The sequence below is a fragment of the Mytilus edulis genome, chromosome 10 (genome assembly GCF_963676685.1).
Source record: "Mytilus edulis chromosome 10, xbMytEdul2.2, whole genome shotgun sequence".
In the NCBI taxonomy this organism is placed as follows: domain Eukaryota; kingdom Metazoa; phylum Mollusca; class Bivalvia; order Mytilida; family Mytilidae; genus Mytilus; species Mytilus edulis.
In genome coordinates this window covers 28,260,639-28,275,881 of record NC_092353.1, presented here as the reverse complement: position 1 = coordinate 28,275,881, position 15,243 = coordinate 28,260,639, and the positions used below count along the sequence as shown (strand labels likewise).

The window sequence follows — 15,243 nt, the reverse complement described above, 5'->3', positions numbered from 1 at the left end:
TCATATCTGTTGTGTATAGGTTCTAGTCTGTTGTGTTTTGTGTTCATATCTGTTATGTATGAGTTCTAGTCTGTTGTGTTTTGTGTTCATATCTGTTGAGTATGAGTTATAGTCTGCTGTGTTTTGTATTCATGTCTGTTGTGTATGAGTTCTAGTCTGTTGTGTTTTGTGTTCATATCTGTTATGTATGAGTTCTAGTCTGTTGTGTTTTGTGTTCATATCTGTTGTGTAGGAGTTCTAGTCTGTTGTGTTTTATGTTCATATATGTTGTGTATAAGTTCTAGTCTGTTGTGTTTTGTGTTCATATCTGTTGTGTAGGAGTTCTAGTCTGCTGTGTTTTGTATTCATATCTGTTGTGTAGGAGTTCTAGTCTGTTGTGTTTTGTATTCATATCTATTGTGTATGAGTTCTAGTCTGTTGTGTTTTATGTGCATATCTGTTGTGTAGGAGTTCTAGTCTGTTGTGTTTTATGTGCATATCTGTTGTGTATAAGTTCTAGTCTGCTGTGTTTTGTATTCATATCTGTTGTGTATAGGTTCTAGTCTGTTGTGTTTTGTGTTCATATCTGTTATGTATGAGTTCTAGTCTGTTGTTTTTTGTTTTCATATCTGTTGAGTATGAGTTATAGTCTGTTGTGTTTTGTATTCATGTCTGTTGTGTTTTGTATTCATATCTGTTGTGTATGAGTTTTAGTCTGTTGTGTTTTATGTGCGTATCTGTTGTGTATGAGTTCTAGTCTGTTGTGTTTTGTGTTCATATCTGTTGTGTAGGAGTTCTAGTCTGCTGTGTTTTGTGTTCATATCTGTTGTGTAGGAGTTATAGTCTGCTGTGTTTTGTATTCATGTCTGTTGTGTTTTATGTTCATATCTGTTGTGTATAGGTTCTAGTCTGTTGTGTTTTATGTTCATATCTGTTGTGTATAAGTTCTAGTCTGTTGTGTTTTATGTTCATATCTGTTGTGTAGGAGTTTTAGTCTGTTGTGTTTTATGTGCGTATCTGTTGTGTATGAGTTCTAGTCTGTTGTGTTTTGTGTTCATATCTGTTGTGTAGGAGTTTTAGTCTGTTGTGTTTTATGTGCGTATCTGTTGTGTATGAGTTCTAGTCTGTTGTGTTTTGTGTTCATATCTGTTGTGTAGGAGTTCTAGTCTGCTGTGTTTTGTGTTCATATCTGTTGTGTTTTATGTTCATATCTGTTGTGTATAGGTTCTAGTCTGTTGTGTTTTATGTTCATATCTGTTGTGTATAGGTTCTAGTCTGTTGTGTTTTATGTTCATATCTGTTGTGTATAAGTTCTAGTCTGTTGTGTTTTATGTTCATATCTGTTGTGTAGGAGTTCTAGTCTGTTGTGTTTTGTATTCATATCTGTTGTGTAGGAGTTCTAGTCCATTTTGTTGGATTCAGATGGTCATGCAGGTGTTTTCAGATTGTTATATTTGTGCATTGTCTTTTGTGTGTTGTGTGTTTTAATAATTTGTGTTTGTATTCTAGTCCATTGTGCTGTCACAGAATATAAGTTTCTTCATAATATAAGTTCCAAAAGAAAAAAATATTCTGGAATATTATTTCCACAGGAATAAATATTACAGCATATGTTCCTTACGGAATAAATAGTATAGAATATTTGTTCCAACAGGAATAGATATTATGACATTGTTTATAACAAAGTTTCCATTGGAACTTCTGTTAGGCAGAACAAATATACGTTGACAGATGTTTTAGTTTGTTGTGTTAAAGTCTGTTGTGCTTATGATCTAGTTTGTTGTGCTTATGATCTGGTTTGTTGTTCTTATGATCTAGTTTGTTGTGCTTATGATCTGGTTTGTTGTGCTTATGATCTAGTTTGTTGTGCTTATTATCTAGTTGGATGCATTTAGTTGTAGTATAAATTGTTTGTGTTGAACTGTTTTATTTATTGTGTTTCATACTATTCTGTTGTGTTTGTGTTCTATGCTAAATATTTGTGTTCTAATCAGTTGTGTTTGAAGTAATGTTTGTTTTCTATGTTGTAATCTTTGTGTTCCAATCAGTTGTGTTTGAAGTAACGTTTGTTTTCTATGTTGTAATCTTTGTGTTCTAATTAGTAAAATTTGTGTTCTTAGGCAGTAGTTTTTAGTTCTAGTCAACTATGCTTCTGTTTAAATCCATTGTGTTTTTGTTCAAGGCTGTAATGGTTGTGCTCTAGTCAGTTAAGCTTCTGTTCACTAGAGTAATGTTTGTGTACAAGGCAGAAGTGTAATTGTGTACTAATTGATTGAATTTGTAGTAGACTGAATATGTACAGTAAACATTGTATCCTTTCTTACTAATATGTTCAGTGATTTTTCTTCAAGTTATACACGAGTCTGAGACTTACAATTTATATTACTGAGCTTGGATTTCTTTAGAATGTTTTCGGATATCTTTATTGTGTTGGCCAAATCAAGATCAGCCTATTTCTGACAAAGTGGATATCACAATCAAAAGGCTATTCATAAAAAGTATGAAAACAATGGGACTAGAAATTAACTTGTGAGATATGGGTTGTCATTTAACTTTATAAGGCTATATTTACCCCTGTTTTGTGGTGAGATTCTTTAGTTTTCTATGTTGAGTATTGTGTACTATTATTTGTCTGCTTCTATTGTCTTTTTTAGCCATGGCATTGTCAGTTTATTTTTCAATCTATAAGTTTGACTGTCCCTCTATTATCTTTAGCCCTTCTTTTAATTTGATAGAAATGCTTAGTCAAAATTGATGTATTTATTGAAACTATCAGGTTCCTGTTTTTCTTTTCATGTATCAGAAATTGACATAAATTTGTGACTTTTACCTTTTCTGTTATCCTGTTCTCCTGTAGTTATGCCATAATCTGGAAATACAAAATAATTCTTGGTATGAATAACAAAAATTGGCAAATATCAATGAAACAGCAACCTTACAACACAACCTAAATATATTTACAGAATATTAGCTTAAATGAAGTTTTTTTTCAATATAAAAGTAAGAAAGTGTAGTATGATTGCCAACGAGACAACAATCCACCAGAGACAAATTGATACAGAAGTTTACTTTTATTTCTTAGGACAATCCAGAAATCTCAGTACAGAAGTTAGTTTGTTTATAAGCTTTAGAATTGTGAGAAAAAAAAAGTAATGAGTTAAATTTATGACATCATATAAAACAAATGTATTTCTGTATTTCTTTATCCATAACTTAATCTGTTATTGACGAAATGTTATGAAATGAGTTTCTCTATGCGTGTGTAGCATTTCATATGTTAAGGAAAACATTTGGTTTATTGGTTTGTAATTTTTTTTTCCAACTTTATACAGAAAACAAACCATAGAAATGCAATAACATTATGTTGGGTTTTTCAAAATTTGAGATTTTAATAGTCAATAAAAGCACAAAACTTCTACCAGCCCAACAAATCCAATAATTTCACAGTGTCAAGTTTTCATGGTTACACAAAATACACAAAGGACGATTGCAGAATTTAACAATTATAATTTCCTTCAAATTTTCACTTTTTCAGAGATTATGTCACATCAAGATAAAAGATGTAGGAATTGTGTAATAATATATCATGCAGTAATAGCATAATTTACAAAGTTTAGTTTTATTTGCTGTAAAATGCATTTCATCAAATTTAACAAATTCTAATAAATATACACTTAATCACAAATAACATTCTTCTTTTCTGTGAAACTTATTCGTAAAACATTCTTTATAATAAAGACTCCAGTTGTTACACCATCAATCTAGAATTCAATTACTGCCATGTTAGGAGCTAAAAGTGCAATTTTCATGTCAAATACTGGAACCAATTGTATTCTGACATGCGAAGACTTGGATAAAGTTTACACCAACTGGTGTGTGAGGATGACTGCATAATATTTTTTGAGACATTACATAACTTTTTAAGCTTTTATTCAGTCAGCTTAGTTTGTCAAGGTTTCGTAGGAAATTAAATTTTATAACTTTAAAATATGAATTTGTTATAATAAAATTGAAATTTGCATTATAGCTAAATTTCTCCACTCTGTAGCAGCGAAGAGAAACCATAAGCAATTCAAAATGTTTGGAAGCAATAAATTGGTTAACAAATATGGATGACTTGACCAATTTGAATTGTTATGATGAATTTTTTACCTATTTGAATTGGAATGATGGATGTTTTGACCTATTGGTATGATTGAAGTTTTGACCTAAAGGTTTGATGGATATTTTGGCTTATAAAGGTATGATACATGTTTTGGAACATTGATATGATAAATGTTTGGCCTATTGTGACTATGAATGTTTGGCTTACTGCACAGCTTATTGGATAAGCAAAACAAGATTTTACTTATTTTTAACTTCCATTTGATTTATTACTAAACTTACTTGTTAAAAATTTATACTCGAATGCAAACCCTGTATTAGAATGTTGTGTTCTGCTCCCACTCTCAAATACAACCTTCATCCAGGGAATGTTTGACATAAACATTTTTGGAATCTTTTTCCCACAGGTATAATCTAATTCTTTTTCATCATTGTCAATTTTTATATAAATTTTTATGGAGTCTTGGCCGTCACAACTAGAAAAATAAATAAAATAAATTGTATTTTTATGATTTGAATTAGCTTTAATCTTTAATATGATTACTTCAAAAACATGCATATTTAAAATGAGTCCATATCATAGTTACCAAACGCTTCCTTTTTTTAGCAGGTTCTTTATTTCATATGACCATATTTTTTCATATTTTTGTATTTCTCAAACAGTGACCTACCAACAAAAACTTAATATTTTTCATAGTAGTTTTCAAGAAGTAAGAAAATTAAAAATTTATGTCAAATTAATGTTTTCTAAAGCATTATCAATAAATCCAGATAAATACTTGAAATGTGTAAATCAACTGCATTTTTGTCATAAAATGTCAATGACTTATCTCCCCTTACAACTTACTCATATGGTTCATTTGGATTTCCTCCATCAAAAAATAGATCCATCCTTGTGAACTTTATTTGTATTCTTTCTTCGGCTGTTCCATTAAATATATAGGTACATCTTGTAGATGCTGGGTATGAAGCTGGATGATTCTGACTCGTAATTATCCCATGTTTTGTCTTACTCTCTATATACTGATTACAGTTAAATGCTGGAAGAAAAAAGGAAAATTAAGCAACTTATTTCTCACTTACAAAATTTATATCAATGACAGTTACATATATAAACTGGACTTTACTTTTGGTGTGTTTTTGATTGTCTGATTGACTATCAAACATCCAGTGGCAAATACTTCAGGTCAGATTGTAACACTTGCAATCATTTATTCATGAAAAAAAATTAGAGGGTCATCCACATGCTCATATCAAGAATTGAGTCTAAAGGTCATGGGTTCAATACCCATTCTACAAATTTTAAAATTGGCAATTGCTGCTTCTTTAGTCAGAATAATTTGTTTGAAAAGAGTGGCATATCTTTTTGTGAACTATAATTTCCTTATGAGCCTGCACAATACAAACATGTCTATATATTCAATTCATCGATCATCATTATTTACTCATGCTTAAACAATGTGTAAATTTGAAAATATTCTTTTTTATCATATAATTATAATTCTTCAAATGGTTAATTTGTTATAAACCTTAATAGATAAAAGACATTTATTCTTTAAATCTTGTGTCTTTATCTCTTAAAACTAATAATTATGTGTTCAATATTTTCACTGTTTATAGATCGTCTTTCAAAAACAGTTCCATAACCTTTCACTAAATAACCACCAGTTTCTACACCAAACTGCAATTTCATTGGTCAAGAATCCATCCTGTGTCGGACATGGAAATTAATCGTCTATGTACCGTCAATACTTGATTCTATGTTGGACGGGATAATTTAACTTTAAGGCCTGGCTACGAGCAGTCATTACTGACAAGTTACAATAAAGTAAGATTTATTACCATGTCTGAGTCTAATTCATCACCAGAATGTGTGAGACAATTATATGGAACATTAACTACTTTACAACAAAACTCTTTACAAATATATCACTAAAAACTTCAATCCCTAACCTTTTATGCCTACTCTCACAAAAATAATTGAAAAAATGTCCAAAATTTCTTACATACTTAAATTTGGAAAGATATATAATCACTTATATATTTGGCAATGAATAATAAAACAAAAACCACTTCTAATTTCAGTAACAGTTAAAACACACTTAAATGAAACACAATGTGATTAAGGAAAAACCATCTGCATTTTTATACACTACAAACAATACCAATTTCCCCGGAAACCATAAAAAAAGAAAAATTCAATTAACCGAGTTTTTCAATATGTATATGTCACAAAAAGTATGAGAAATCTGATAATGCTCATGTGGCACTTGGTATCAGTAAAGAATTGTACATTTCATGCAAATACTTTAGTCATGACACTTAAAAGCTTAGTTTAATGTGAAAGTTTGTGTGATATCAGCAGAGGAATGGTAAAATGTGTCTACATGACATAAAAGCCACAGTTCACAACTATAATATCCAATATGTCATTTCTTCAGATGTGATTAAAAACAGAGATATTTTGTGTCATTAAGTTTATCATACAGCAAACTGTATGTTGCATACAAAGCAGAATACCAGGTGTGCCCTAGCAGGAAAAAAAGTAAGAAAGAAGTAGGAAGATAAAACTTCATAAAACTAGATGTGTCAAAGCGACATGAATGGCCCTGTCTCAAAAAGTTGAAAAATCTGCAATTTCTATAACACATGTGGAGTTTTTTTTTGTGGACACAAACATGATGGTAGTCTCACATATCAAAAATCAGCTCAAAATTTGGACGTGTATAGAAAAACAGTGTGTATAACTGTGATTTTCAACAATTTATTAAAGTCCATAGCCTGTAATTTCGGCAAAAATTAGCTGAGCAGAACAAAACTTAAACTTGATCTGTCACTCATCTTGATTAACTTACATACCTAAAATCAGCCCAATATCTGAAGGCGTTTAGAAAAAAACTCTGTATAATGGTTTGTTGCGGAATGACGGAATTTCGGACAAGGGTAAAACTATATGGCACCGACTTCATTGCGGGGCCATAAAAAGCAAAAATGATTCCCAACTTGCATTCCTTATAAATAACTTTAAAGAGGTTATTTATTCTCAAAATGCAAAACTTACCCTTCATTGAGGGTATTCACTATCAAATCACTACCCTTCATTGAGGGTATTCACTATCAAATCACTACCCTTCATTGAGGGTATTCATTATCAAATCGCTATCTAGTTACCAAATTTACATGAAAAACTCAAGAAAAATTGCCCACATGAAGGATACTCATTAAACTTACAAAATTCCTCCAATTTCCAAGAGGTCTTCCCTATAAACTAATACTTAGCCAAGTCCATTAGAGTATGTCAACACAAATCTTGTGCTCTGAATTCATAGAACAAATTCACTTAGAACTTACCTTATTTACCAACAAGAATGTGTCCATAGTACACAGATGCCCTAAAGGCAATATCAACTTCTATGTTCAGTGGACTGTGTAATTGGGGTTAAAACTCTAATTTGGCATTAAAATTGGTAATATCATATCATAGGGAACATGTGTACTAAGTTTCAAGTTGATAGGACTTCACCTTCATCAAAAGCTACCTATAGCAGGACAGATGGTCGGACAGACGGATGAATGAAGGGACGAACAGACGCACAGACCAGAAAACATGATGTCCATAAATGGGACATAAAAATTGCTCACATGAAGGATATTTATTAAACTTGTATTTTTAAGAGGTCTTCCCTAAAACTAATACTGGCCAAGTCCATTGGAGTATGTCAACACAAATCTTGTGCTCTGAATTCATAGAACGAATTCACTTAGAACTTACCTTATTTACCAACAAGAATGTGTCCACTAGTACACAGATGCCTTAAAGGCAATATCAACTTCTATGTTCAGTGCATCACCTAATTGGGGTCAAACTCAAGCATGGAATAAATTTGAAACTAGATATATATAAAGATTTCTCATTACTCCAACAAAAGTCAACTGATAAATTTTCAAACTACTAATCTAAAAGATGATTGTGGCCAAGTTTGGATTAATTTGGCCGAGTAGTTTCAGAGGAGAAGATTTTTGTAAAATATTACTAAGATTTACGAAAAATGGTTAAAAATTGACTATAAAGGGCAATAACTCCTAAAGGGGTCAACTGACCATTTCAGTCATGTTGACTTATTTGTAAATCTAACTTTGCTGAACATTATTGCTGTTTACTGTTTATCTCTATCTATAATAATATTCAAGATAATAACCAAAAACAGCAAAATTTTCTTAAAATTACTAATTCAGGGGCAGCAACCCAACAACGGGTTATCGGATTCATCTGAAAATTCCAGGGCAGATAGATCTTCACCTATTTAACAATTCTACCCCATGTCAGATTTGCTCTAAATGCTTTGGTTTTTGAGTTATAAGCCAAAAACTGCATTTTACCCCTATGTTCTATTTTTAGCCATGGCGGCCATCTTGGATGGTTGGCCGTGTCACCGGACACATTTTTTAAACTAGATACCCCAATGATGATTGTGGCCAAGTTTGGTTTAATTTGGCCCAGTAGTTTCAGAGGAGAAGATTTTTGTAAAAGTTAACGACGACGACGGACGCCGGACGCCGGACGCCGGACGCCAAGTGATGAGAAAAGCTCACTTGGCCTTTTAGGCCAGGTGAGCTAAAAAATATAACATATTCCTTGGGTTTAATTGTATTTTTTTTTAAAGTTTACTATTAATAGACAGGGGATAAATTTATGGCAATTGTTCACACTAACAATATATAGCTTTAAGCCAGGTGAGCGAAATCAATGAAATGAACTTCCAAGGATATCAAAAATACTAGACAGTTTTACAAATAGCCATTGTACTCTTCATAATCAGCATTTAAGAAAAAAAAATTCAACATTTAAAATCTTAAAAAATTAGTAACAAGTCGTCTTAATCAGAAGACAAATTTGCAAGAACATTTTCTTCAACTTAAATAGTAATCTATATCAAACAGATATAACAAAAACAATAGGCAATCGCTTTAATGTCAATGTGTCCAATTATGTTTTCTGCTGAAATTACCCTCAGACATATCGAGAAAGCAAATAATAAAAGCAGACATTTTTCACTTTCGTTAGCATTTGGTTATACATCATTTATCTAAATTACAAATCTGTCTTGAAAATAAATTACCCATTTCAGTTAATTGAGAGCTTAAATAAATGTCATAATACCTGTTGTCTGTGTAGAAATACTTTGGATATAAAATCCCAAACTCAAAATCATAAACAATATTGTTGCTAACATAATGTCTGTCTCCACAATTCTATAACAGCGTCTGCAACTTTAATTCAAAATTTAACAGCACAAAGCCGTTCCCACAATGCAACTGTAATTGAACCAGTTGAAACAACAAATTGTGTCATGAAGTCACTTATAATGGAGAAATTCTGTAATCAGTAGCAATCGCTCAGCAAATTATATTTTCAATCTCATCTCCGAGAAAACAGGATGATTTTTTATTATCACTGGAAATGAAAGATGTCTACTGTCGACACATGGTTCAGTCTTGATTCAATTTGTACCGTTTCATCTTCAAAGTGATATCTTGGGATGAAAAGGAAATCTAAGGAAACAATTTATAGTTCTGACTCAATATTATTTCCCATAATATGATCATGGTTAAAACTGACAAAAATCATTAAATCTTTTGGACAGAATCAGCCAAAATAAGATAAATAGTCTTCAATTATCTGTGTAGTCATTCTACACTAACTGCAGAAGCAATTTGTGTGCCATAAAAACAATAAGCATTTCTTTGATGAATTTAAGATGTCCTTAAACTTATAGTCATGCTATAAGCTTATGTATTTTGTTTACAAACCCACATGTATATTATACAAATATTTAATTCATTATAAACATTACACTGTAGACTGGTAAGACGCATCTAGGAACATTGGCTGGGAAACTTAATAAAAAAATAAAACGGATGCTCTTTTAAGAGCTAGGGCAACATTTTTTGAGATCTTGAGTACCTGATGCTGAGAATGTACTGGAAAATTCAAATTAAAGGGACATAAGCTACCATTAAGCCAAAAACAGTCAAGAAAGCAAAATAATGAACTTCTCTATTTCCCTATTCAGTTTGGTTCAATTTGGTCAAAATAAGATTGAGAACATCTCAAATGTATTACTGACTTGCAAGTGAATAATAAAACCGGTTTTCATATAACCCTCTCTTGATAACTTATGCATGCCATAATAGCATTCATGCAGTTATTAAAAATTAAGAAATTTCAATATTGAAAATTGAAACAAAGAACACACCATGAATACATTTCTTTGACTGTTTCGTACCACAAGAAATCATTCATATCCAGGTAAAACCATCATTTAATTTTTTCTTAATTTATGACATAAAATCAAACAGACCTGGAAAAATCATTATTACACAACTCAATGTGCTTATCAGTCTATTTATATCTATGTTGATGTTTATATATGGTTGAATGACTTAACATTTGCAGTCTTCGGAGGTATTCTCAATGGTTAATAATATGGCATCAGTAGTCTATTTTGATACAGACAAAATGCTGACATTTATACTGAGTCTATGCATTGTTAATTGTTTCTTTTAGTTTTTTTTGTAATTTAGATCTAAGTTTAAGTATGTTTTCAATAAAATATTAGGATATAAGTCAAGTTGGTGATCATTAATTTTACAGCTAAATGCCACTTTTAGGAAAATATTTGCCATTTTCAAAAAAAACGATACAAATGGAGAATCACAAAAAAGAAAGCTGTTTTATGCATTTAAAGAACCTTTGGGAGCTTGCTCACATAACCCTGCCTCCATATTGTCACTGGACAAACAAAAAAGAACAGGACTAACAGACTTAAGTGTATTGAGGCCAAGAAGTTCAAAGGGGCATAACTCCTAAATAAAAACTAAATTATAATTTGTATCGATATGCACATTTACATAGTACCCAGCATGTCTTTATTATCTACAAAGTTTGTGAACTTCTGTTGTGTGGTTTCAGAGGAGTTAGGATGACAAACTGTTGCAGAAGTATATTGAGGCCAATAAGTTCAAAGGGACATAAGTCCTAGAAAAAAATTGAATCATAATTTCCTGTTGATATGCACATCTAAATAGTATGTATTATCTATAACATTTCATGAAATTCTGTACTGTGGTTTCAGAGTAGTTGTGACGACAAGAAGAGGACTGAAAGACCAACGGAAGGACAGATAGACAGATGGGTCAAAAACGTTATACCTGATGCAAAATTATGTGGGGTATAATAAAAAAAATAGTTTCAAACACAGATTTTCTGAGAAAAAAACGAAAAAGTAAATGCAAAACTTAGTTTGAAAAAAGCAAATACTAGTAACTATATAAACAGAAAACCATTTTTAAATTAAGGTAAAATATCAAAATAAGACAGCCTTCTTGTAAAATGTCAAACATTGTTTTGAGATATAATTACTTATACCATGAACAGAGGATTGAGGAACAGGAATTAGTCAAGAAGTAAAGTCTGGTAATTCAGACTAAATTAAAGCATTGTCTGAATGTCAGTATAACATGACTTATATAGACTACAGTAAAGTATGTTTGATAAAGTACAATAGATTTCTTGGTAATGGGTGTAAATGTAAATTCAGTGTTTACTGTCTTCAGCATGCAAGACACAGGTTCTCTAGGGACATGTAAACAGTAAACCATTTTATAATTATAACTAAAGGAAGTGGTTTTTAATGGACTGTATTCACTTTATAGATGTCCAAACCATATCTTTGTTAATTCATTGGAATATAAAAAGGAAACCAAGAATCTCTTAAAATACTGGTAAATTTCACAGACCACACCAACCAACAACATCAAACCCCTCCGAACCAACCTGACAACCCCCCAGAAAAACTGATGCCAGGAACACATTGTCTAGTAAGTCTGACTTGGTACAGGCACACATATGGTTGTGGTTACCATGTTTTGCATAAACACAAACCTTTGCCTTGCCTTCTTAAGGGGGTTCGCGGGTCTAAATCATTTATATAGGATTTCTCTATATTTTTCTATAAATGAACTTTATCTTATAGTTAATAGAAAAATAAAATAAAAAAGGGGGTCACCGTTCATTTGCGCTCACAATCTGCCTTCGAAAGAAGCATACATATTTGTAAAAGTGTTTTTTTTCTGTTGAACTAATAGGAGAAATAAAGGTAATATCGAAATAAAAAAAAGAACTTTATTACAGAAATTGCTTAAATTTTACAATAATTTAGTTTTAGTACAGTATATATCGAAATTATATTGAAAAATATAGGTCACCGATGAGTTAAAAGAGATATTTCAAAAAGGGAGATATTGAACTTTTTCAATGATGTTTACATTATAAAAGTCATCTGGGGCCAACACAAATTATTTGTTTTGAATGTTTTTTTGTACCATATGATAAAGTAACAACTACAAAAGGTAATAAATAAAATTTGTAATGAAAAACAAATGTTTAATTTTTTCTGAAATTTTTATACCCTCGAGCCTCCTGAAACCATAATTTTGTAAAACTTTAGAAAATAGCAAGAAGAGACATATATTTGAGGCACCAGAGATAAGCTTTAATCAGATATTTCTTTTTGGTAACTCAGAAAAAACAGGACTGATGCAATTAATCAGTCATTAAAAGTAATACAAGACAGGACTGACACAATTAATCAGTTATTAAACAAGGTAAAAGTTATGTCAGACAGGACTGACACAATTAATCAGTCATTACACAAGGCAAAAGTTATGTCAGACAGGACTGACGTAATTAATCAGTCAGTAAAAGTAACACAAGACATGACTGATAGAATTAATCAGTCATTTTAGAGGTACGTGTTGATGAAGACCAAGGTGACGGAGATAGATTAAATAGGAATTGTATGTTGTCAATACAAATGTCTACACCTAATTCAATATTATGTCTTTACAAATATATCAAATTATAATAGAAGTATATATTGTGACAACTATACAAATACACCATCACGAGATATGTACAGATCATTCCAAAATACAAGGACAGCAATGAACTAATGCCCAGATAGACATATTCTTTATTCATTCTCTTTTAAGACGATTTTAATGGTTTTTCAACCTTTTAAGTATTCAAGAGACTGAGTGCACAAGCTTTGAGGGACTTTCTTGAAACCAACTTTAAAATGACTTGCTAAGTCGGATAGTAGATTTACAAATGAATACACGTAAGTTCCTTGTTGGGAAGTGTACTGCTATAATGCCCGATTTGATTTAGTACAGAGCAGTTATGAGAAGTAACTAGACAAAAGTACACACGTTGAAATGTCTCCCCCTTTTTTTACTTACCATTGATATTATGTTGATAGTCCTAAATATATTAGCTTTACTACAACTATCAGTTAAACTTAACATGATCCAAGAAAATGAGATCAAGGACAGATAAACCAATTTGGAAATACATGTACACCTTACAATCATTCCTATATATATACACCAAAGATACAAAATATAGTTGATCATTTGCACATTTAAGACACAGACTTAACCAGGAAAAGTTAACATTAAATCAATGAACCATGAAAATGAGGTCAAGGCCAACATGAGCCCAGCCAGACAGACATGTACACCTCATATCAACTAACTAGTAAAATCTTGATACAGCTACCTTCCTGAAAGAGGACAATTCTTTTACATTGATTTCTGGTACTGATTAATTGTTGGTGTTTAATGTCACTTTGAGACCTGTTGGCAATAACATGGTAGACAGTTTTTATTGGAGGAAGCTGAGAGCATATAGAAAGAACCACAACATTTGTCAATCTAAGTTATTGATATCAGAGTCAACACATCAAGGTACATGTGGGGTAAAAATTCACAACATCAATGTTGACAAATATTAGTGTCCAAAGTCTCACTAAGTCAGCAACCAATGCTCTGCCTATTTATCCTATGTAGATGGTCTATCAGTACATACTGAAAATAAATAATTAAGAAAGTACCAAATACCTTGACTAATATAAATTTGACTCGTTTTCTTTTCATAACATTTTGACCAAATTTACTTTGACCCTTGACAAAAAATTTAAAATAAAAAAAAACTTGAACCACACACTTTAATCTGAAATATTTCATTGGATAAATAGCCGTTTGACAAACACTTAATTTTGATCGTTGAGAAGCTTATTATTCCCTTAGCAATAGAACGTCAATTAAAACGTTCAGCTGATTTTTACTGAGTTATCTCCCTGTAGTATTATGTACCACCTTAAACAATCCTTGTGACAGTGCACAATATAAATCATTAAGACTATTAAATGCATTGTAAAAAGTGCTATTCCAAGGATAACTTTTCAATTCTTAATTGATGTTGCATTCAAAAACAAATGATAACAGAAAACTAATACACAGCTGTTTAACTTAATTATTTACAATGTACAAATGTATTGGCTCGAAATAATGACTAATAATTATCAGAAATGGTCATCTTTATAAAAATAAAGAGATGTGGTATGATTGCCAATGAGACAACTATCCACCAGAATATCCATTTCAATTAATATCTGCTTCATGATTAGGTTGGCAGTTACTAATAGCTTCATATTACTATTCTGAAACATTAATTCTGACTGAAATCAGACAAGAAATCAAAATTCTGATGAAAATACAAAACATTTATGACAGGAATCTAGTTAAGCATGGCACTATGACATTCTCACAAAAAACTTCCCAACTTATCAGATTTATAAAATAACATTAAATCTCCAATTCATCATTAGAATCCATGGTAATATGTCAGTTATATTACAGAAAAAGTATAGAAAACAGCAAAAATTAATGTCAACCTATTGCTTACATTAAACAGAAGGAATGGTTTGAGACGAATAAATCAAATAACATTGTAGTTTACAGCAAAACAGAAACATTATTTTCTAAATAGTCAATATTATCAAAGGAGCATGATTCCTCAATTAACTCTTTTGTAAAAACAAAACACATTTATATGTCTCTGTTATGTCAATAATTAATCTCAACAATTCTATATTTGCCGTGAAAATACATTTGATGCTGTTTAAAACTGTCTTTATCAGAAAAAAAACATTTATTGGGAAGGAAAACTCTTAATAAAGGAGAAGCAGATGTGAAAGAAAAAACCCACTTAATTCAAATGTAGTTGTATAACCCAATGTTTGGCACATAAAAGTA

The 15,243-nt window shown here is 31.1% G+C and overlaps 1 protein-coding gene across 11 annotated transcripts in view; it reads right to left on the bottom strand.

The window, feature by feature from the left end:
- LOC139490796 (suppressor of lurcher protein 1-like) overlaps nt 1-15,243 on the bottom strand; it is a 387,332-nt gene that overhangs the window by 11,086 nt on the left and 361,003 nt on the right. For all 11 annotated transcript variants that reach the window (XM_071277831.1, XM_071277832.1, XM_071277830.1 and 8 more), the window contains 3 exons: nt 4,931-5,123; nt 4,366-4,559; nt 2,810-2,848 (listed from right to left, as the gene is read on the bottom strand). In XM_071277831.1, coding sequence (XP_071133932.1) covers nt 2,810-2,848; nt 4,366-4,559; nt 4,931-5,123 — 426 coding nt within the window. The remainder of the gene's footprint in view (nt 1-2,809; nt 2,849-4,365; nt 4,560-4,930; nt 5,124-15,243) is intronic.